This window comes from Lissotriton vulgaris, chromosome 9 (assembly GCF_964263255.1).
Source record: "Lissotriton vulgaris chromosome 9, aLisVul1.2, whole genome shotgun sequence".
In the NCBI taxonomy this organism is placed as follows: domain Eukaryota; kingdom Metazoa; phylum Chordata; class Amphibia; order Caudata; family Salamandridae; genus Lissotriton; species Lissotriton vulgaris.
Window position 1 is genome coordinate 1,194,712,067 of NC_141697.1, and position 25,198 is coordinate 1,194,737,264.

Here is a 25,198-nt window from a genome sequence, read left to right on the forward strand (position 1 = left end):
TATAGAGTGATATATGCAGATTTCCTATAAGTATTGTGCAAGCTGAGGCAAGCAGTTTTCCTGTACTTGAAGCTTACATTTTTTACATTATTGTTTAACATATATATATATATATATATCTACCAAAAAGCCCCCAAGCTTTAGAGACCGCACTCCACGAAGCAAATGTTCACAGAACCTTTATTGCACATGAGGCACAGAGACGACCTGTTTTCATGCAGTCCCTGACGCGTTTCAATGCTGCCTAGCATCTTCTTCATAGGGCGGGCAATGTGGAAAGGAAAAACAGGTATCGGACTTCTGGCCATTTAAATAGCATACATACTCCAGTGCAATGCATGCTAGTCACAGTAGTCCTTTTCAATCCCCTCTGGTGTGGGTCTTTAGTATGGGTCCGTTTTTCCCTCCATAGTACAACTCCCGATTTTAATTAGTCATTTATTTACCCTCTGGTGGGTTCCAAGTTCGAAAATGTGCCTCTTCTTGAAGGTGCTTGCTTCGTACTGGAAATAGGCTGCTGCGGCGTGCTGCTGCCTCACAGACCTGTAACTGACGTTGGCGGCGGTGCGGTCTCCCACGGCTGGAGTTGCCGTGTCCATAAATCTACCAAAAAGCCCCCAAGCTTTAGAGACCGCACTCCACGAAGCAAATGTTCACAGAACCTTTATTGCACATGAGGCACAGAGACGACCTGTTTTCATGCAGTCCCTGACGCGTTTCAATGCTGCCTAGCATCTTCTTCATAGGGCGGGCAATGTGGAAAGGAAAAACAGGTATCGGACTTCTGGCCATTTAAATAGCATACATACTCCAGTGCAATGCATGCTAGTCACAGTAGTCCTTTTCAATCCCCTCTGGTGTGGGTCTTTAGTATGGGTCCGTTTTTCCCTCCATAGTACAACTCCCGATTTTAATTAGTCATTTATTTACCCTCTGGTGGGTTCCAAGTTCGAAAATGTGCCTCTTCTTGAAGGTGCTTGCTTCGTACTGGAAATAGGCTGCTGCGGCGTGCTGCTGCCTCACAGACCTGTAACTGACGTTGGCGGCGGTGCGGTCTCCCACGGCTGGAGTTGCCGTGTCCATAAATCTACCAAAAAGCCCCCAAGCTTTAGAGACCGCACTCCACGAAGCAAATGTTCACAGAACCTTTATTGCACATGAGGCACAGAGACGACCTGTTTTCATGCAGTCCCTGACGCGTTTCAATGCTGCCTAGCATCTTCTTCATAGGGCGGGCAATGTGGAAAGGAAAAACAGGTATCGGACTTCTGGCCATTTAAATAGCATACATACTCCAGTGCAATGCATGCTAGTCACAGTAGTCCTTTTCAATCCCCTCTGGTGTGGGTCTTTAGTATGGGTCCGTTTTTCCCTCCATAGTACAACTCCCGATTTTAATTAGTCATTTATTCACCCTCTGGTGGGTTCCAAGTTCGAAAATGTGCCTCTTCTTGAAGGTGCTTGCTTCGTACTGGAAATAGGCTGCTGCGGCGTGCTGCTGCCTCACAGACCTGTAACTGACGTTGGCGGCGGTGCGGTCTCCCACGGCTGGAGTTGCCGTGTCCATAAATCTACCAAAAAGCCCCCAAGCTTTAGAGACCGCACTCCACGAAGCAAATGTTCACAGAACCTTTATTGCACATGAGGCACAGAGACGACCTGTTTTCATGCAGTCCCTGACGCGTTTCAATGCTGCCTAGCATCTTCTTCATAGGGCGGGCAATGTGGAAAGGAAAAACAGGTATCGGACTTCTGGCCATTTAAATAGCATACATACTCCAGTGCAATGCATGCTAGTCACAGTAGTCCTTTTCAATCCCCTCTGGTGTGGGTCTTTAGTATGGGTCCGTTTTTCCCTCCATAGTACAACTCCCGATTTTAATTAGTCATTTATTTACCCTCTGGTGGGTTCCAAGTTCGAAAATGTGCCTCTTCTTGAAGGTGCTTGCTTCGTACTGGAAATAGGCTGCTGCGGCGTGCTGCTGCCTCACAGACCTGTAACTGACGTTGGCGGCGGTGCGGTCTCCCACGGCTGGAGTTGCCGTGTCCATAAATCTACCAAAAAGCCCCCAAGCTTTAGAGACCGCACTCCACGAAGCAAATGTTCACAGAACCTTTATTGCACATGAGGCACAGAGACGACCTGTTTTCATGCAGTCCCTGACGCGTTTCAATGCTGCCTAGCATCTTCTTCATAGGGCGGGCAATGTGGAAAGGAAAAACAGGTATCGGACTTCTGGCCATTTAAATAGCATACATACTCCAGTGCAATGCATGCTAGTCACAGTAGTCCTTTTCAATCCCCTCTGGTGTGGGTCTTTAGTATGGGTCCGTTTTTCCCTCCATAGTACAACTCCCGATTTTAATTAGTCATTTATTTACCCTCTGGTGGGTTCCAAGTTCGAAAATGTGCCTCTTCTTGAAGGTGCTTGCTTCGTACTGGAATATATATATATATATATATATATATATATATATATATATATATATATATATATATATATATATATATATAATAATTTTTTTACAATATATATATAAATATATATATCTATATATATATATATCTATATCACTTCTTTTTTTAAATTCAATCATTTCCTCAATATTTAAACAGTGAAGGACTTGCAGATAAATATAATATTTTCATAATGTGATAGATTAGTAAAACAGGGACCCATAAGCCTCAGATCAAATAACTTACATGAACACTATACAGTGACCTATCAACATGTTAAGTATGGGAGTGCAACCAGATTGTGGAACTCTTTACCTTTGAGCTTACAAAGCACTACAACACTGACAATCTTTTCATCCAAAATTAAAGCCCTTCTATTTGAAATATATTTCAGTGAACCTCTCCATCCTCTACCAACTCCTCTCAGACTTGACTTTGCACGGAGCTTTGCCTTGCCTCGTACCTGCTAACATCTTGTTACCCAACATTTAAGCCTGGTGTAATTTTTAATTCATATGTAATGGTGTCTATGTCTTGTAAAGCAATCTAGCATATTTTGGTAAACAGTACTCTATATAAAACCAAATATAGTGATGCTTAATATGACCTTCACCCTGCAGGTGGGTGCTGAGATACCAAGTATGTACCCCAGTTATCAGTAATACCCTTATACCATTTTACCCTCTTTCTAACCAAATCCCTTCCCTCTTGACTCCAGGCAATGACGCATGGCCCTATCGACCCAGTCGTTAAGTACGAGGCAGAGCTTTCCACACCAATCAAAGAGGGTTTAGAAGATATACTGAACTCCAGTGAATATATCAAGCCAGCTCTAAAGTACAAGGTAGAGCCTTCCACACCAACTCGAGTATTCAGAAGATAAACTAAGCTTCAGTGAAAATTCGAGCCAGGCCCTTAAGTAAGGGGTAGAGCCCGCCAAACCAGCCAGAGTATTTAGCAGATATACCAAGTTCCAGTGAATAAATTAAGCAAATATTTAAATACAAAGTAGAGCCTGCACCACCAACCAAAGAGTGCTCCGAATATACACCAAGGGCCATATGTATCAACATTCCGTTTTGCGATTCCTAAATAGCGATTTTTAAGGAATCGCTATTTAGAAATCGCAAAATGGTATGTATGTAGAAAATCGCTTCTTTTTAGCGATTCTTTAAAATTCCATAATTGCGATTAGCAAATTGCTAATCGCAATTAAGGAATAATTTCCCATTCATGTCTATGGGCCAGGAGGCCCATAGGAATGAAGGGGAAATTGCGATTCGCAATTTGCTAATCGCAAATTGTGAATATTTTCAAGGGTGCAGGGGTGTCTCAAGGACACCCTGCTGCACCCCTGAAAATGACATGTGTGCGCATATGGCGCACATACATGCCCTAAGGGCATGTATGAGCGTCACATGGCACCTTTTGATTTTTAATAAAATGCTTTTTTAAAGGAATTCGCAACTTACCACCAACTAGAAGTTGGTGGTAATTTGCGATTCCTTAATGGCATTATGGAATGTTTTTTTCCTTGATACATTGCATTTAAGGAATCACAAAATTTGCAATTCCTGAAATGCAATCGCAAAATAAGGAATGGCAAATTTAGTGATTCCTTATTTTGCACCAGAAATGCGAATTTCGGCCTTTGTGAACCCATTTTGCCTTGATACATATGGCCCTAAGTTCTTGTGAATGTACATTGAGCCCGAAGTAGAAAGTAGAGTCTACCACACAAACTAAAGATCATGTATACTAAGCTCCAGTAAATATATATATATATATCGAGCAAGCCATTAAGGGCGATATGTATCAACATTCCGTTTTGCGATTTCTAAATAGCGATTTTTAAAAAATCGCTGTTTAGAAATCGCAAAAATGGTATGTATGTAGAAATTCGCTTCTTTTTAGCGAGTCCTTAAAGTTCCTTATTTGCGATTAGCAAATTGCTAATCGCAATTAAGGAATAATTTCCCATTCATTTCTATGGGCCAGGAGGCCCATAGGAATGAAGGGGAAATTTGCAAAGCGCAATTTGCTAATCGCAAATTGAGAATATTTTCAAGGGTGCAGAGGTGTCCAAAGGACACCCTGTTGCACCCCTGAAATCTGCATGGGTGCACATGTGGCGCACATACGTCACAAGGGCATGTATGTACGTCACATGGCACTTTGAAAAATGAAAAAATATGCATTTTGAAAGGAATTCGCAACTTAATTTGCAATTCCTTAAGGCCAATTTGCGAATTTTTTTGGCTTCTTACATTGCATTTAAGGAATCGCAAAATTTGTGATTCCTTAAATGCAATCGCAAAATAAGGAATCGCAAATTTTGCGATTCCTTATTTTTAAAGCAGATTTCCTTCATACATACCATTTGCTCAAATTGCATTCGCAAACACAGAAATTCTGCGAATTTCGCCGTTTGCAAAGTCAATTTGGCTTGATACATATGGCCCTAAGTATGAGGCAGAGCTGGGGCGTGGCTATGCCGTGCACAGGATGGCCGCACAGAGCTGAAGCTCTCCCGGCTGGAACCCAATTTTGTACACTGCCCGGTGTTCTATGCGGCTAAAATCTCCGGCATGCAGCTGAGCGATCCTTAGAAGACTACTGGCACTGGCGGCGGCAGCCTGGCAGCTTCAACATCGCCGCACGAGGAAGATTGGCGGCATTCATCGGCCATCGAGGCGGCCTTACAAAATGGCGGCGGGACGGACCCGGGCGGAGAGGAGGATGAGTTCGCCGTGGCACAGCGGCCCCTGATCGGCGCTGAGGAGGTGCGGTGAGTGCAGGCTCTCCCACGGCGTCGCTGGGGGCTTGATAAGTACGCCCGGAGCCCTTTTGCTACTACAGTGACCTCCCGGCCTCCTGCGTGACAGAACCAGCTGCTCCGGTGCCTGCGGGCTCCCGCGGTTGCGGGGAGGCAGCCTCTTTCATAGGGGGCAGGGAGCGGGCGCCGGCCTCATTGCTGTGCCCCAGCAGCCCCCTCAGGACAGAAAAGAACAGAGCGGGTGTCAGGCATAGGGGCTCAGCGGGTGGCCCCTCCCCCCTCCCTGGCATCACGGTGGCTGAATTGAACCGGGATTCACCCCATACTGCAGGACTTGCCCCCAGAGCCTTCTTAGACCACGTGGCTGATTACTTGCACCAGCATGAGGCCCACTACTACTCTAAAGGGCACAGGCACAGGGGAGACACTTCATTCTTCTCCCCCCAGGCGGACCCTAGGTGTACGCTCTCTGCTCCTCCTATGAGGGGGGAGCCTGATGACGCTGTTGGCATCTGAGGCCCACCCGGGCGAACAGTGAGATTGGTTGCGGGAGCGCTGGGTGAGTGGGGGCACCACTGATTTCGGCCCATTGGAAACTAGCTAGCCACGCCAGTGATTTGGCATTACCAGTTGCGGCATGGGCCGCAGAGATCCGAAACAGCGTGTACTCCACTTCGAAAAGCTTGCAGATCCTGTCAGGGATCAGTCCAACGAAATGGCAGATGGTGGGCAACCCCAATCCACCTCGACCGAAGACCCGCACCAGCTACACCCACTACTGCTGAAAATGAGGGCAGGGTTTAAGGCGCTTGATGTCCGCTTTGATTCCCTGGACAGAAACATGGCGTTACTGGGAGCCAAGATCCAAGCACATGACAGATGACTGGCTGTTGTAGAATCCCGCACATCAGACCTAGAGGATGGAACGGCGCAATCGGTGAAAAGGCTGGACCGCATGGAAAGGATCCTGAAGGAAGTCGAGTTGAATAACGAAGATTTGGAGGTGCGCAGTTGGCGCAATAACATTCGCTTGATGGGCGTTCCGGAGACCACGGCTGCGAAACGCGTGGACATGTTAGTAGAAACTAAGCATGGGCGGAAAATCCGTTACGCTCGCGGATTTTGCGGATTTTCGGTAAATTCGCAATCCGCGAGATTCGCGAATTTCCCGCAAAATTCGCACGCAGCGGATTTTTTTTCTTTGCGGTGTAAGTTCGCAATTGCGAACATGTAGGTGCAGCGGGCAGCAACAATCTCGCACTCGCGAAAGTACAAATATTGCAATTCTGCACAAGAAATCTACTAGAAAGCAGCATAGACCTTCTGAAAATGATTATTTTTATCAGAATAACTCCTCAGGTTGACATTTGCCTGCACGTTTTTAGATTTGAGGCCTTTTGATTTTCTTTAGATAACTTTTGGATTAGAAATCAACTTTCTCATATAAGCTTGGTGGGGCATTAAAGTTTCTGTAATGCTGCTCTGCAGAAAAACGAGTTTTGCAAAAGTGAAAGCAGGTTCAAAAGTTCAAACTCATCATTAGTAACCGTTCCCTGTAGTGCTTCCTGACAAGGGCCCCTCCAGAGTTCAGTTGCTAGTTGCAACAATTATATGACCCTGCTCTGACCCTCACAGCAGGCTCATAGAATAGCTACAAGTAGGCCACAAAGGTCCTGGAAAAAAAATTGCACTGCAACAGAAAGCAAATTACAGATAAGGAAGCAGGTGCCAGACTGGAATTTTAAAACAGTGACACATTAATAAATCAACCCCAAATTAATTCATGTCAGTTGAAGCAGGCAGGTGTGCTTGCTTTTTCCCCCCATAATCTACAGTGATGATGAACCAGAGGGTGGCATAAGGCATTGATGTACCAGAGGGTGGCATGGGTGAAACAGAGGAGGCAGGGGGGAAACAGAGGGTGCTGGGAACCTGTGATGATGAACCAGACGTAGAAACAACATAATCATGACCGTTGCGGGCCGACATGTAAGTTCGCAATTGCGAACTGTTACAAAACCCTCGCGAACTGTCAGAAATCCTTGCGAACTGGCAGAAATCCTTGCGAACACCAAAAAAAAAATCTGCAAATTCCCAGTTCAGTTGCTAGTTGCAACAATTGTATGACCCTGCTCTGACCCTCACAGCAGGCTCATAGAATAGCTACAAGTAGGCCACAAAGGTCCTGGAAAAAAAAATTGCACTGCAACAGAAAGCAAATTACAGATAAGGAAGCAGGTGCCAGACTGGAATTTTAAAACAGTAACACATTAATAAATCAACCCCAAATTAATTCATGTCAGTTGAAGCAGGCAGGTGTGCTTGCTTTTTCCCCCCATAATCTACAGTGATGATGAACCAGAGGGTGGCATAAGGCATTGATGTACCAGAGGGTGGCATGGGTAAAACAGAGGGTGGCAGGGGTGAAACAGAGGGTGCTGGGAACCTATGATGATGAACCAGACGTAGAAACACATAATCGTGACCGTTGCGAGCCGACATGTAAGTTCGCAATTGCGAACTGTTACAAAACCCTCGCGAACCGTCAGAAATCCTTGCGAACTGGCAGAAATCCTTGCGAACACAAAAAAAAAATTCGCGAGAATTCGCGGAATTTGCGGATTGCGAGTTCGCAAATTCGCAAAATTCGCGAACGCCAGATTCGCAAAATTCGCCCATGGTTAGTAGAAACGATACTCACTGACCTTTTTGGGAAAGAGTCTTTCACTACTAGCTTCGTGGTAGAGCGCACCCACAGGTCGTTGGACCCTCCCCAATCCTGGTTGTCCACCTAGACCCATCATAGCGCGCACAATGAACTTCCAGGACAGGGACACAGCACTCCGACTGGCACGGGAGCAAGGCAAACTCGCCTGTCAGGGTTCTAAACTGTCGCTGTACCCAGATTTCACCGCCATGGTCCAAGAAGCCCAGGGGAAATACCTGGGGGTGAAGGCAACGCTTAAGAACTTGTGGCTGAAATACCGCATGATTTACCTGGCCAGGCTCAGGGTGGAGGTGAATGGCCGGGTGCGTATCTTTGAGAATCCTACAGAAGCCCAAGAATTTTGCAGCACTTATAAGCACAACAACAAACGCTCCGCAGAGGCGGATACTGCCTCACCTCCGCATAGCGGCTCGGCAGCCAGTGTGGATTTGTTTTCGAACTCTGGACATGACTGACTGTTGATGGCGACCTTCCTTCCACTATACTGCATGCTTTCTATGTTGAACTGATAGCCGGGACTCCATATGTTAAATACAATGTTCATTTGGGTTATTAGGCCATTGGAGAGTGAACAACCCCCCCCCACTTTGGTGAACACCTTGAGATTGTAAAGATGATATCAGATTGTACTACGTTTGTTACACCACTTTCTGTTTTTGAAATCTCATTGGTACTGTTGTACTTTGTTTTGCAGTATTGCCTCTCCGGATGGGCAGGCAGGTTGGGTGGGGGGAGGCGGGTGGGGTATTGTTCGCATTGCATTGCACTGTAGCTTAGTTCACAACAGGAGGGCAATATACTTGGTTCTGTAGTGCATATGATTTGTACTCTTTGAAATGGCACAGTTAGGTCACAATGCTGGTCCTTCAAATGTCACACTAGCGACATGGAATGTCCGCGGACTAAACGACAGGCACAATAAATGTCAGGTGGTTCATTATTTACTTAGGCATGGGGTGGATGTGGCCTTCTTACAGGAAACCCACCTTCCTATTAGCCATCACGCCAGATTTGCCTCCTCTAGGGGCCCGCACAGGTTTTTTGCAAACGTTAGCAATTACGCAAGGGGTACTGCGATACTTATTCACAAGAGGTTACACTTCAAATGCCACTCGGTTACCACTGACCCAGATGGCAGATATGTGATGGTGGTAGGCACATTGCTTAACCAAAAGGTTGCGCTAGTTTGCGTATATGGCCCAAACACTGATTCCCCTGATTTTTATTATGCGTTACTATCCAAACTACTATTGTTAGGCCCCATCCCACTCCTACTGGGGGGTGACTTTAATATCCCCCTACACCCTCCCACTGACAGCACCTCGACCGCCCCTGACGCTAAACCCAGAGCCCGTAAAGCTTTGCAATCTATATGTGACCATTTTTCGCTCGTGGGCCATTCACGGGACCCAGGACACACCACTTACATCCACTACACGAGTCTGCACGACACCTGGTCCCGACTTGATTAATGGTTGGTCACTCCCGACATCTTCAAGTGGTTTCATGGTCTTCAGACACTGCCCAGAACGTATTCTGACCACTCCCCTGTATTTTTGACCCTGCACATCCCACGCCCGAAGGTTTTGAGACGCAATGGAGGTTTCCCCTTAGAGCGTTGGAGGACGAGGTGTTTAGGCAAGAGATCTAGGATGCAATAGAGGAGTATTTTGCAATTAACGAGGGCTCGATGGACACGAAGGCAGTGTTATGGGAGGGCTTTAAGGCCTATCTTAGATAAGTGTGTATCGCCAAGTGTTCCGGGGTAATTCGAGACATTTGCTTTATTTTGACTAGGGTTGAGAGGGAGATTGGGGCATTGGATTCTGCACAGGTGGCGGCCTTCGACCAGGAGCGCATGATGGCAAGGGTCGCCTTGCTGCTGGAGTATAGAGAAACTGCTGAGCGGGAAATTCTATACATAGGGAAATACCACAATGCAAGGGTGTACGGGGAGGGAGACCGCCCTGGTAGGGTTCTGGCACAACCCCCTACACCAAGGCTTACATCACTGAGCTACGTTCCCAGACAGGTCAAAACATTACTGACCCTTTGGAAATACAACAGGAATCTCTCTCATATTTTAAAACATTTTTTGCCACAAGACTGGGTTCAGACTACACGGCACAAGAAGCCTATCTATCAGAAATTACAATTGTGTTCCTTGAAAAATGTACGCAAGACTTCCTAGCGATACCAATCACAGCGGAAAGCATAGACGAAGCGATTACGTTCCTGAACCCCTCTTCTGTCCCTGGGCTGGACGGGTACACAGGGGAATTTTACAAGGCCTACAAGGAACTATTGATTCCTCGGCTGCTAGATATGTATGCCGAAGCATTGGAAAAACAGGTTCTCCCTCCCACACCCTGCGAGGCAGTCATTATATTACTCCCCAAACCCGGGAAAGACCCCTTGTTGTGTGGTTCCTATCGTCCCCTCTCTCTCCTTAACCTTGATTACAAAATTTGTGCTAAGGCATTATCATGCCACCTCTCATTGCTTATGGAGTCCATAATCTCCCCAGCTCAGTCGGGTTTTATACCCCACAGATCAACAGCAGTTAACCTTCGCACTCTATTCAATACTCTGCATAGAATAGATCCTGATACCCCCGCGGCTGCTGTCCTGTTGGACACCGAGAAGGCCTTTGATTCCCTGGAATGGCCCTTTTTCCTCTCTGTAATGCAGCGAATGGGCATGCCACAGGGCTTTATAGCCACCACAGCCCTGTTATACACCTCGCTTACTGACAGGCTCCGACTCAATGGCACTTTGTCCTCGCCCTTTGCAATGTCTCGGGGCTCGAGGCAGGGATGCCCCCTGTCCCCCCTGTTCTTCATTCTGGCAATGGACCTGCTAGTGAGGCATTTCCAGGAAAAACATCTCCACAGGGGCCTGGTGTTCGCATGGGCCCGTTATTGGTCTCGCTGTATGCGGATGACACAATCCTTTATGTCCATAACCCGGAGACTAACTAAGATCCTCTTCTACGAGAAATCATACGCTTTGGCACTTACTCCGGCCTAGGGATAAACTGGCGTAAATCGGTAATCTTCCCACTCATGAAGAGCACCACCCAGTGGGCACTTGAATTCCCGTTGGAATGGTGCTCCTACTCAGTGAGGTATTTGGGGGTGCAGATACACAGTGATCAGGATCAAATTATTCGCCTTAATTACGGGGTAGTGATCTCCAAACTTGAGTCACAAATAGATCATTGGCTGAAGCTGCCCCTATCTATGGCAGGGCATGTGGCACTTATTAAAATGATAGTCCTTTCAACATTTTTATATTTGTTCCATAATATCCCAATTCCCCTGTCTAGGAAGTTTATAAGTACGCTTCGCACCCAATTGATTAGATTGGTCTGGGCCAACAGAACGCCGAGAGTGAGGTGGCAGGTCATGACACTGCCCTACGCCACGGGGGATAAGGTGTCCCAGACAAGCAGCTATACTACCTGGCTGCACAGTGCAGCTTTGCTCAGGCATGGAACCACCCAGACGCCAGGATAACCTTTCTGAAGCCCGAGTCGGACTTTGTGCTGCCGGCCACTCTGGCTGCAGTCCTTCCTATCGGGATCCTACAAGATCGTGCAGATATACAACTGGTTTTCACTACGAGCTGGGCGTGGGCCTCACTGGGACGCCTCACAAATACACAAATGGTTTATTCCTCAGCCATACCACCACCAAATCCTAAACTGCTGCCCATAACCGGAGAAAAGCTTGTGCAAAAAACCTGCAAGAAGTTCGGCATCACCAAAATGGGAGATTTCTTCCCTGCAGGCCACATATTTGACCTGGATGACGCATCCCTTTTTCCAGAAGCTTTGTTTATGGATAAGTTTGTGCTTGCTAGGCTTAGAGCTGCGCTGCGGGCCCGGATTCCCGATTTCCCTTAGGAGCCCCAGTCTTTTTCTCCACTGACAATGGTGATCGACAGTAGCAGAGGAGTACATTAGATTTCAAAACTTTATAGGGCAGGTGTGGATCTGATTGCATTAGACGATGCCAGGGTGCGGGGGGCCTGGGTAACCCGATAGCTGATGAGCAGTGGGCTGCATGCTGTCTGGAGACAAAACAAGTATCTATTAACAGCAGGCACAGATTGATTCATTTTAAGTTCTTACGCCGAATATATGTCACCCCACTCAGGGCGCACAGGATTGACCCCAATAGGTCACACCAATGTCAATGGTGCCAATCCCCCCAGGCCGACTTCGCTCACTTGGCCTGGACTTGCCCACTGATTCATATATTCTGGACGGGGGTTCACCATATGCTCAGCAAGATTAAACAGGTACAGATTAATCCCCTGCACGAGATTGCTCTCCTGGGATACGTGGTACAATTCCCCCTTAAGGTCAGCCGGTTTACAGCCATCGCCTTGCTTCCGGTGAAGAGAGAGGTGGCGATACACTGGGGAGGGACGAGGGCCCCTACAGTGCAGTCCTTGCTCCAAAGTTTGGTGTCCTGCTCCATGAGAAGTGAACATTATGCAGACACAGTCCCTCCAGCCTCCAGACCCAGGACATATGGGGCCCCTTCAAGTCCTATCTTGCTACCCAGCAGCAGGAACACTCCACACGAGCAAGGGCTAAAGCCGACAGGGGTGGGCAATGCGCTGTTTAGAATGTAGGCAAATCCTTTGATCCGACTGTATGTTTGCACGCAGCGATGGGCCGGGTGGTGATGGGACTGGTGGGCAGGATGAGAGGGGGAGGGTGTTAACCGGGCAGCATCATTTGTGATTGACATGGGCCCGGATTGTGAAACTTATAGATTGTGATGTTCACACATGACCTATTGCGCAGCTGAGAGGACAACTGTGAATTTTTATGTTTATGTAACCAACTCGCCCTACCATCGGGCTAAGTGCATTGCGTTGTTTTTGCTCAAAATGCTAAAAAAAAATTTTTTTAAAGTATGCGGCAGAGCTTTTCACACCAATCAAAGTGTGTTTAGAAGGTATTCTAAGCTCCATTGAATATATCGAGCCAGCCCTTAAGTACAAGGTAGACCCTGCCACATCTGAGCGTTTAGATAGAATTGGCACAACAATAAAGGGGTTTTGAACATATAGTGAGCCAGTCTCTCTATATTGAGCTTTACTGAACAATCACAGCATTAAGTACTGGCAATGGGCGTTGTTCTATAAGGGGTTATTTGGTTTGTATTTTACAGAAAGTTGACAGTAACATTTATCCATTGCGATTAAAGAGAATGGATATTTTCTTTATCTGCTGTGGTATTATTTGCGATGACCTTACGATTGGACTATGTACAAATACATTCTGGCAGGCTTCCACTGTAAGTGGCATATTGAAATGGTGATAAGAATGTATAGTTGATTTCACCAGCAACTTGATCAAGGATTCTGTGAATCAGAAGGACTAGGCCTAAAGTTTAATGAGGGCCTGAGTTGTGTGAACCTGTTTCTTTATTGACTTTTGGTAAGTTAAGTCTTGGGCTTTCAAGTTAGAAATAGCCCAGCCACCCTGTAGGTCTATGACAGGGCTCTTCTTGTGCGTGCTGCTCCTTTAACTGTACATAGATTGCTATGCCTCAAGAAATCCAAAATGTACACACCAATGAGAAGAAAAAATAGAGATAGTGTAAATGTATTTGCTGAAATCAGATCTCGACCAGTAGCTGAACTCACACTTGCAGGATTTTTCCTTCTGCTTAGTTCATGTACTCATTGTTCTTTCTTGCTGTTCTGTACTCACCTTTATACACCACTACTACATTTCTACTATTTGTTGTGCTTTATGACACACAGCCTCTGAAGCAGAGAGTGATGGTGTTCCAGTGTTCAAGTTTCCAAGATGGCGGGTCAAAGGCCAGGCCATACCCGAAGTGGTGGAGACGTACGCCTCAGTCGGTGCCGAGTTGAATGTGCTACCTTTTTGCTCCCAGTTCATCCCCATGGAAGTGATTGATGCTCCCAAGCATGGCTCTATCATCTACCACCCGTCCATCCTCCCACGGCACCGGGGAGCATCGGCCATTAACTGGTAAGTACTCTTACCTGCCATTGCTGGCTCAGCTCAATGTTTAGCCTATATTTACTTACAGAGAGAAGGGTGGAAAGAGAGGGCTAAGCTGCCAAGGGTGACCACATGTTTGCCCTTATTTGTAAACCCTCTAGAGGGAGATTATGGATCAAAAACAGCAACTCGTATTTGCCCAAAGCTTTATGGAAGACAGCAAGGAGAGGGGTTAAGAGACACATGGCGGTGGAGACAGACCGACAGAAGGATATAAGCAAAGGGGACATGGAGGTAAAAAGTTTTAGAGGGACAGAAAGACACAGAGGTGTGGGCTGGGTTAGGCAAACAGTGTGTAATGTGGGCATTGGAACAGGGAATGACAGGAACATAGGGCCAGGCGACCTAAGGCTGCAGGTGATCGGGGCATGGTGACACATGGAATCACGGGGACATGGCGACAAAGCAGTATTAAGACTGAGGGACGGAAGACACGCAGAATTGGAAAGAGGAGTAATGTGGTTAAGAAAACACTGACATGGGGATAGGCGACAATAGGGCACAGTGAGAATGGGTGAGGGTTATGCTTGGACTGCGAAGCAGGGATGTGGAGTCAGGGCAACACAGAGCCAGAAATACACAAGATGCAGACACAGTGGCACAAGGAGTAATATTGACAGGGGTACCAGAAAAAAGAGACATGGAAACAGACCAGCAAAAAGGCACCTGGAGAGATCAGCGGGGATATAAGCAGACACAGGGATAGGAAAAACACAACATCATGGGAAAGAAAGACACATGTAAAGGGATAGAAAGACACAGGGAGATATAGTATGGAACAAGTTGTCATAAGGATGAGGGGGCAATAATGCACATGGACATGGAAACAGAGGGAGGAAGTGACACAAGGAGAGGTGGCTTTGGGGCTAGGAGACATGTGGAAAGGGAACCGCTGAGACAGAGAGACACAGGCTTGGTGACGGGGGAAACTGTTCACACTCACATATGTTAGGTGGATGGCATAAGATCCCACTATGCCACCACTCGGTGAGCACCACCGAAGGCAAAGTCCGCAATATTCAGGTGATAGTTGGCCATATGGTCAGCCGCCGGTAAAATTTGACCACATTTCTTCTGTTTTCTTATGCTTACAGTACATTGTCAGATTTGAGTGCTATGCCTTGTGCATTGTACTGAACCAAAACTGATCTGTAACATGCATTCCCCTTACGTAGCTCCAGAGCCTTGTCTTCAGCTCCCTGTCCCTCTCACTGCATCCCTGATTACAGGAATGAGATATGCACTGCAGACCGTCTAGGTACTTGGACCCCAAGATCTGGAATGCCCTCCAAAATGTTGTATGCCAGAGCTCCAATTTTGCAGTTTTTAAGAAAATGTAAAAACCCACCTGTTCTCCTAGCCTTTGCTTATCTCCCTGTCTAGGATGTGCTTTCTGTTTTCTGAGAGCTTTGCGCCATGATGCCTGTCCTTGGGTAACTGATGTGCTCTATAATAAAATAAACAAACATGTAGGTAATACTGACCACACTCTGATGGGTCAGCAACCCACTTTCAAAGAGTCCCCTCTAGTTTGAAACCTGCCATCCTGCAGATTATCTGAATTTCAATACCCCCTCAGGGCCAGGGGGTGAATGAATTCCCAAACACTGTTGTATAAAAGAACATATAAAATAAGGACACAATTGAGACCTCCTGATGTTGGTTTGAAGGTGTGTGCATGGAAGGTACTCACCAAAAAAAATTCAGTGAGATTTTCTGGGAGTGGAACATGTATGGAGTCAGTAAAGAAGGCAAAAGGAGTGTGTGTTGGTAACTAAAGAAATGTGAAACATGGGTTTGAGAGGGAAGAGGAGCTGTTAGGACATGAAGAGCAATGGATGAGCAGCACATCACGAAAAGTGAGGGGTTGTCTGGCAGACAGACAGCGTAGATGGACAATGGTAGAAGATAAGCAAGAAGAAAAGTGGGACATTAAATGGGGTAGAAAGAGTGAGTCTAATGGAAGAGGTGGTGGCAAAGTTGTAGGTGGAACCAGATAAAAAACTGGATGGTCAAGAGGTCACCTGATGAATGTGTCCCTTTGGTTCACTGCAAAGGACCTGAGAACACCTCATTCTCACGCTCAGAGGACCAAGTCAAGATCATGGGAAAGTGGGTTGAAGTAGGGTAAAATCAGTCTATGCAGAAATCATGGGAGTTCAAGGGGGGACAGATTTTAACACATAAATCTCCTTTTTCCTTGCCGCACGAGGTTTTACATTAATATCACTGTAGGAAGCTGACTTATGTGGTAGAGGATGTAGCCTTACGGCTAGAGCAGTCGACCTCGAAGCTGGGGAACCGGGTCGAGTCTCGGCAATGACGCTCAACATCCTGTGATTCTGGGCAAATCACTTAATCTCCCCCTACCTAACAAAAATTAATGTGTCCATCTGTAATGAAACTGGTGTTCATGTAAAGCGCTTTGATACCCGATGTCTCAGGTCTAGTTCACACTACATAAAACTCGTGTCATATGCAGATGACATACAGCTTATAGTCACGCTATCTTAAAACCATAAAGCTGCAGCCTCCGCTTCTCCTTCTGCTTAGAAGAGCTAGCCACTTGAATGGCTAATCACTTCCTTAAATTAAATTGCAATAAGACAGAGGTGCTAATTGTAGGGAAGTCGCCCCTACATGTATCTAGAGAAGATGACTACTGACCTCTGTGTAAATTAAGTTCAGAGATGTGGGGCAAGAGATGGCTTCTTAATGTTTATATTTTTCAGTCTCAGCTCTTTTGGGAGGTCCCATTGTTTCTAATCTAGTACATAAACTTAGAGTGAGATTTGGGTCAGCCCTCGAATTCTAGTCTCTCTCAGTTGTCTGTTCTTGATTCGATTGCATTCCTCCCTATTCCTGTGTTTGTCAAGACCAGGAGCATTTTGGTCTCATGGGGTTTTGATTGGGTGAATTGTATTTTTCCATTTGATGGGTCTTTGTTTTGTGTTTTGTAGTGAGCACTCAATGAAAGTGCATTTCTTTCTTTCTCTCTCCCACTGCTTAAAGCACCACATGTCCTCTCTTCCGCAAACCCCAATGCTCCCCAGCTTACTCCCATCCAGCTCCCTGTGGTGAATTATTTTTATTTTATTGTTTATTATCTCAACTGCCCAGCAGTTGCATAGTGTTGCAGTGCGTTTTCCTCCTTTTTTTTCACTTTACACACACACATCTTTTTTGCGGTTTTCTAACATATTAATTTACTGTTCTAACATGGCTGTCTCCCATGTCAGAAGTGTAAAATACAAACAGCCGCTTTGCATAACAACACATGTTGATGCACGTATCATGCATTTTGTTAACTTTAGCTAGGAGGAGAATCCCAGTCCTAACATCCAGTCTCCAACAACTTGATATTACTAACAAAAGCTAACATACAGAGAGACAAGCATTGAAGAGTGAAATGAGATGGAGAGCCAGAACCAGCCATCAGTGTGAGCAGGTTGAGTCACAATGTCTTTGGACTTACAGGGCTTTCAGTTTGACTTGCACTTAGAGTTAAAAGGAAGCATAAAGTTAACTAGAGAACTTGAATAAAAGTTGATCTGAGCCACTTGGTACTCCAAGGAGAAAAATGCTTTTATGGCCCTTTGCACTAACCAGGAAGTGAAGGAGAGCCCTGGGACGTCAAGAAACTATGAGGTTGAGACAGTGTACCAGCTGATGAACTCGTTGGCAAGCAGAAAAGCTATACAACCATATAAATTGTTTCCAAATCATTTGCTATGGGCTGTAGGGTTTAAGTGATACTCTTGCATCCATTTTCAACCCAGAAGTGAAATCCTAACCGGGAAGTGAGTGCCTCTCAACTGGTTAGAAGCCTAGTCTATTCCTTTTTAGGTCTCGCACCTGCCAACGGATCGTGAAGCGATCGTCGCTGCAAGGCCTATTGTGATCAGTTCTGCTTACAAGGAGCTACGGGAGACAAGAGATGTGCACGCGCCGCCTGTCGTAATCGGATCAGGTCATGCGCGCGTTCACCATCTCCTGACTCCCCTACGTGGTACAACACACAGAGACACACGAACGCGCGCGCACGCACACACACAGACACTCATGCACACACCCCCTCTCCCCCCCTGGTCATCGGGCTCATTTTACACACACACGCATACATACACACGCACACACATGCATACACAGACACACACGCACACACACTCGCGCACACATCCCCCCCCTCACACCCCACTCACCGGGTTCTTTTTCGAGCCTTTAGACTAGATCATGTTAAGTCGTCACCTTAATCTGGGGGCTTGGGTCTGTAGCTCACTGCTGTTTGAATGTTTCCTGGTGGAAGGACATGAACCAACTCGAACATCAAAAAGCGCCCAGTAGCGCAGCACTCTTCTCAGAGTAACACCGCCCGCCATGGCTTTCTCCAGTGGACAAGGACAGAAGGAAACAGATGACGGACAATGTATCTCCCATGGCTATCCCAAGACACTACAAAACAAAACATACAATTAATGCGGCTAATCGTGCTCAGCCTTATCTTTAAGATCCCTGCTCACTTAGCACGCTGTGGATGCGTCACAACGCAGAAGGCTAGGTTGTCAAGCATGAAAGTGGGCTATGTATCCAACAGCTCCCATCCTAAAGCCAGGCAAAACTGGCGTTCCCTGCACGACGATGGCGACAAAGTGTTTTACGACATGTTGTAAAAAGAATGTAAAAGCAAAACGGATGCCATGGAAACGGGACTCGACTTGCTGTCGCAAGACAGTTGGGGGAGCGGCCTGCTCACCTGTTGCCAGCCGGGCCAAAGTTGCGGAAGTCGCGCAGCCATCTGTGGAGAAGGGGCAGCTTCGGCTGATCTCAGTTCGGGCCAAGCAAGTCAGTGACAGGAAGGCGCCTAAGGGACGTGCTTGTTGTCTTGAGCCCAACGCCTCTGCTAACTCCACCCAGTTTCCCCTAGAGCTGGACAGGTAAGTGACAGAACCGCCACAGGGCGATAAGCAATGTGAAAGGGCAGGAAGCTGAATAGAGTCCCTTGTGAGTGGGCGTAGTGGGCACGTATGAACTGAATTAGGCAAGTAACAGGCCAAGGGACAGCGAGGTTCGTCGAAGGCACCAACATAGATATAAGGAGGTTTCCCGACTCGTACATCTAAACGGCTCTAAAAGTATATTTCGTTTGCATGTATGGGTTTGTCATTTATTCAAGGAAGTTACTAAAGCATGAGCTGCAAAATATTTGTTTGCTCACGATGTGCAGAAGTGCAACCGTGGCATTATATTTAACAGTGGAGAACTAGTGCCAGGTTTTTTTTTTATTATTATTTTTTTTATGATTGTCACCCACCGCCCCATTATCATAGGATATTCGGACTTCCAGGTAAATAGCGACGGTTACTCGAGTTATAAAGAAATCGTTTGCCTAGTGATTAGGATTACAAGACCTAGCTTTGGCGAGACGGTCCCATTTCTGGATGTTTTCTACCTCCTCCATGTGTCTTTCTTGACACATTGATTGCACACTTTAGATGTGGCAAAACTTGATTATAATATATCAATCCTCGATCCTCAATCCAGTTATCAAACCGTACGATTTTAAGCTATTAGAATTGGAAATACCAATGCCTTGTATTTATGTTTTAAAACCCAAAACATAAAGAGAAGGCATTGTCATTTACAATGCCAATAGCTCGAAATCATGTCAATGCGAGACCTATTGCATTGCAAATGCTTGTTAACCTCTACTGCCCAGTACTCGCAGTCCCCAACATTTTCTCCGGCATTTTAGAATGAATCAACAAGGGAAGTGTGGACAAGTTTGTTTTTTCCCCACACTGCATGTTTCCTACCCTGTGACCTGACATGCATGTGTCATGAGGCATACATTTGCTTGGGTAGCCATCTTCGAAAGAGTTTTCTTTAACAGAAGTTCCATTCCAAGATTGTCAGCCATATGTGCACATGTCTCTTGATTTATGTGTTTCTATTTGCAAAAAGCCCTGGCAAAGCCAGTATTTTTCCCTTTTAGAGCTGAGACCTACTACACTTTCAGTTATTAAATTAGTAAATGTAATGCTTTAGATCATTGCATGTTGCAGTGCTAATGCACCCTTCCGGAGCGCATTCGATAAAGGCTTCATAAACATAGTATCTGTCATTAGGGTTCGCTGTCAGGATACACAAACAATTACTTATGTACAGTGATTGCATTTGGGAGGTGAAGGACCGATACTTCCCTCAGAGGACAACCCCATTCTCCGGGTTTTGCTTCTTGTTCTCCCTTTGTATAAGGCATTCTATGGGGGATCTACATAGTCCCCCGCTCATGGAACTCCCTAGAAGACATACCTAGCCATCTACATGATGGTAGTGACCGGTAAAATACATTGTGGTAATATGACCTTCCCAAATATCTCTGAAAACACTGACCCAGTCAGATTGGCCGCATGTGTGAACTGTGCATATGCACAAAACACTGATTATCAGTAGCCAGCTGTTAATGTGCCTGACATTTGGAATTTATACAATAGCTGGCATCCAACTGGCATATCATCTTTTAGACCTGGATATGCATGCACATTGTTGCTGTTGGTGTATTCAGAGTGTAGAGCTGCAGGCTGCTGGTATCTTACTGGAAAGAATTAAACCTCATGTCTTTGCTGGTATGCCCTGCTGCTGAACCCACATGCATGGAAGCCCCCAGTAAGGCACTGTAGACCAAAATCGCCAGTGCCACTCTTTAATACCTTGGCTGCTAGAGGTTTTCCCCTCCTGTGCTGCATATGCAGGATCCCAGCTCGTCATAAGGACACGACCAGTGTACTGCATGACGAGCTAAGCTCGTCATGAGCAGCGAAGGGGTTAAAACACGATCTACCCCGCCTGGCCGTCCTGTTCATTCGGGGCGGTGCCCCATTGCAAACTTTCAGTGGCTACGTATTGATGGAAGGGTAAAGTTGGGACAGGGGTGAACTCTTCCTTTTTGCATCGCAGGACTGATCCCCGGTCACTCATTATGATGTGGACGCTTTGCTGAACTGTACTACGACGCCGCCATTGATTGTCGACCTGCTGGTCTGTTTTGAGATCGCGCCTGAGCTGCTTTGTGCGAATGGGGTGGGGCGGGAGTCTGCTTGTGTTGACTTCCCCCCGTCTTTTCCCTTATGTGGGTACTCTTGGGGCGACAGGCACGTTAGTAGGGGGGGGGGGGCCGTAGCCTCTTCGACGTGCAGGGTGGGGGGGTTGGGGCTTTACTTTCGTTTTCCTTTTGTTTCTATGGCCTTTCTTCTTGTTCTTTCTCTTGTTTCCTTCTTCTTCTTTCGTATCTCGGGTCAGATGGGGGTTGGGTTTAGTTCTTTCTGGGACGGATTCTCGTGCTTTGCGTCTGTGTTACTGTCGCAAGGTTTATTGATTCACGACCATGATATCGACTTTAATGCATAGTTACTGAATGATTACAAATCCTGCTCTTCCTTCCCTCTTATACTGCTGTTTGAGGGCGCATTCTCTGCTGCTAATTTTCCCTTGTGATAAGTGCCTTTCTGCATGTCGTAGGATCCTTTCATCGTTGTCATATAATGATCCCTCTTATATCCTACTATACAGTAAACCAGCTTGAATGCAACTCCTTATGTGACACATTGACTGGGCGGGCGCTAACTGGGGTGATATGTATTTCGATGCTTGTTTATCCTTATTGTGCTGATTTACGCCAGTTTCTCGATAATGATGTTTAACTTGTGTATATCCCTTTATTTGGTCCGCCCTTTCGGCCACCCGATCTGACTTTAGGACGATTCGTCTAAATTACAAAATGAAACCCTCCCTATCCTCCTCCCGTGGCTCCTTGCCAGTCTACCGTAGTGTTGATATTTGTGATTTTTTATCCTTTCTCTGCAGTGCAAGGTACCTTGGAAGGCTAATTATTGTCATAGCGGCCGGCCCGCAGTGGTTGTAAGCAGACGCTGTGTACTATGTTTCTGATAAATAAAGGTTTTTAAAAAAAAAAAAAAAAAAAAAAACACGATCTACCCTTCAACCGAGTCTGGAAGTAGGAAGAACAACCTTGACAAGTGCAGATGACCTAATGAGGTGAAACATAAATTTGAAACAAGATTCTGAGAATTTCTTCTTTTTCTTCTAGGACTCTAATCCAAGGGGACAAGATAGGAGGGTTCACTGTGTTTTGGGCAGACGACGGCCTGGACACCGGGGCCATCCTGCTGCAGAGGGAGTGTGAGGTGCTTCTGGATGACACCGTCAACTCACTGTACAACCGGTTCCTTTTTCCTGAGGGTGTGAAAGGAATGGTAAGATTTTTTGCTCTCATTTGGTTCTGTAAATTATCTATAGTGATTGATGCTGATTGAAACCTCTGCCTCCCCACTGGTAATCTCCTTGTGTTGATTTCTCTACATCACAAGTTTTCCACTATCTCCGATAGGGCAGCTCTTACTACAGGTTACATTCACCTAACCTTCAACTGGCTGTTGTGTATCTCTCCTACACACTATGTTAAGTTAGGTAATTTATAATCTACAACTAATATCTTCATGAGGCTTTTAGCACTGAAAGCCAAAAGATGTGACACTTCCTTATAGCATAGAATTGCTTATAGCAATGTCTCTCACTCTATTCATCAAGTTTTCCACTTAAGACACAATAGTAAACTGAGACAGCAATAGCACATTCATGGGATGATCTGCTGCCCAACAAGCAGATACACAGTCACTCAACCTACTGATCCCTCTCGAACCTAGTACCAACTTCACCGTGGTGGACCCAGTACATTCTTCTAAGCTGTATCTAAGCTTTAGCTCACTCTCCTGGCTAAATAATCCAGAGGTGCTCTGTCTTCCTGAAAGAATTTAACCAAAAGGTCAGATTCATCAATGCTCTTCCCACAATATTCCCGTTCATCCCCTATTTTGGTCAGTGTCTACATGAAGACACTGATTGATCTCCTCAGGCCCACTCGCTGTCTTTCTACTAATACGCAGACAACACACAAATATACCTGCAGGTCAGAGGAATTAGAGACCAGTTTAACAGTGTAGGAAAAGGCCTCAAAGCAGTGGTTCCTGTTCATCCCCAGTTTTGTTCAGTGTCTACATGAAGGCACTGATGGATCTCCTCACGGGCGACTCCCTTTCCTTCCACTCATATGCAAATAACACACAAATATATCTGCAGGTCAGGTGAAACAGAGACCAGTTTGACAGTGTATCTTAAGAACTCAAAGAAATTGCTACCTAGATATGCCAGACTTTATAATACCTGGAAACCGCCCGCCAGGAACAAATGAACACTCAGAGCTCCCTCTTTACATCATTTGAAGTGATGGTTCCCATAAAAACCAAAGGCCGAAAACTCGATGTGATATGAAATGTGAAACGACCAAAAGAGAACACTGTGCTTCGTCCAGATAGAACATTAACCTATGGAAGGAGCTGCTGTTGTCAACTCAGGCCTAATCTCTGACACATTTGTACAAACAGTCCTAGCCACTGACTAAACAGTAATACTCCATAAAAGACCGATCTTCTTTAAAGTTTTGTGGTTCATCCACAAATGACTTGTCACCCACAAACGTCTTAAAGGGCCAGCTGCAGTCTATAGACAAAATCATATACTATCCACTTTTCCACCCTTCCTCTCTGCCCGGGCCAATATTTTAACCAATCCCAGAACCACCTAATCACCTCCACATCACAAAGAGATAATGTTGCTCACTCAGGTACCCCTCAGTTTCAAATGATCCCCGCCCCATTTCCAGTCTTCCCAGTCCCCCAACCTCATTGATTTTTAGGATGAAACAAAAAAAACGGGTTTCAATCAGACAAGTCCTGACTGGGGAAACAAAGAACATGTTCACATAACAAGTTTAATCCCACCAGCCAAGCAATGCTTGTACCAAAAATATCTCCCTTAACTGCTGCCAGCGAACAGATTACAAGTAACCCACACCCCAAAACTGCATTGTGCCACACTATCCATGTTTAATTGTTTCTTAACCCATGCACAACAAATGCATTAAGCTGTGGAAAGTAGTCCTACCCACTAACATTATTTCCCCCGAGCATATTGATATGGAACCGTACGTGCTAACAAGTATATCACTAGCAACTCACTCACACCTTAGATCTCTCTCTATCTCTCTCTAAAAACACCTCAAATATGCAGTGTACACAATTTAAGCTACCAAATATATACCTCTAATTGTAATACACATTTTCAGTGAGGTATGGGATCTTAGACATTTTTAACCAACTGAACCCCACTCTTTTCCTGTCTCATCTGTTATGTTATGCTGCATGTCCTTCCCTGTGCTGGGTGCTTTATGCCTAGGCCGAGTCCTCTGTTCACCCTCCCATCACTGGTTAGGTCTCGCCTAGGCAGCGTGCATGCGCTGCTCTAGGAGATGACCTTTAGAAATTGGTCAGCTCTTTTCAAACACGTTCTTGTGCTGGCATCGACCTTGCGGGAGCGAGCAGCAGCGCGCACAGCCACACTAATTGAAAACAGATGGCCCACTCCTGCAAAATGGATGCCAGCACAAGCACAGTGCTTGAAAAGAGCTGTTTGCATTTGCCTGCTTGCAGTTGCTTTTTCATTAGACACCGATTGAGTCTCTCCATAGTTGTAACGTGAATTAGCCCCAATACACTTTTCCATGGAGCCTAAGGGAAATTAAAAGGAGTTTCTTGTCACTCATTGCACTTTATGCACAGGCCTTATACCTCTTTCCTTAGTAATATTTCACCCTGTTTTATTAAGTATTCTGTCCCCCTTCTGACGGGCCTGGTTCGCCCTGTGTAGCAAAATGTAAATAAATTAACATGATAGACCTTTTGCCACACCGACCCAGAAATAGTTGCATTTTGCCGCGCTGTCGTTTACCTGGCTTGCCCTGTAATTGCTTCGGGGCTTAGAGGAGATTGGCTGCACGACTGCCTTGCAGCTGTCAGCACGATGGGCTTCACTGGAGATGTGAGGTTGTTTGACATGTGCAAGCGGTCGGTCACTTGAACAGGAATGCTGCAACTCCACCAGACACGTTCACTAGTTAACTTGTTCCCTTTCATTGCAGGGTCACGTGGGCTCAGTGGCGCCTGTTTTTGCATCTTTCCAGTTCATTAGCCTTCTTCATTTTGCTAAGTGAAGAGGCAGCATGTCAGCATGGGGTCACTCCCGGGGTTCCAGGGTCTTTTATGTTAA

The 25,198-nt window shown here is 46.0% G+C and overlaps 1 protein-coding gene across 1 annotated transcript in view; it reads left to right on the forward strand.

Moving 5' to 3' along the window:
- LOC147693023 (cytosolic 10-formyltetrahydrofolate dehydrogenase) overlaps positions 1-25,198 on the forward strand; it is a 243,769-nt gene that overhangs the window by 101,658 nt on the left and 116,913 nt on the right. The window contains exons 3-4 of the mRNA XM_086939265.1: positions 13,750-13,984; positions 22,125-22,290. Of these exons, the coding sequence (XP_086795391.1) occupies positions 13,750-13,984; positions 22,125-22,290 (401 nt within the window). The remainder of the gene's footprint in view (positions 1-13,749; positions 13,985-22,124; positions 22,291-25,198) is intronic.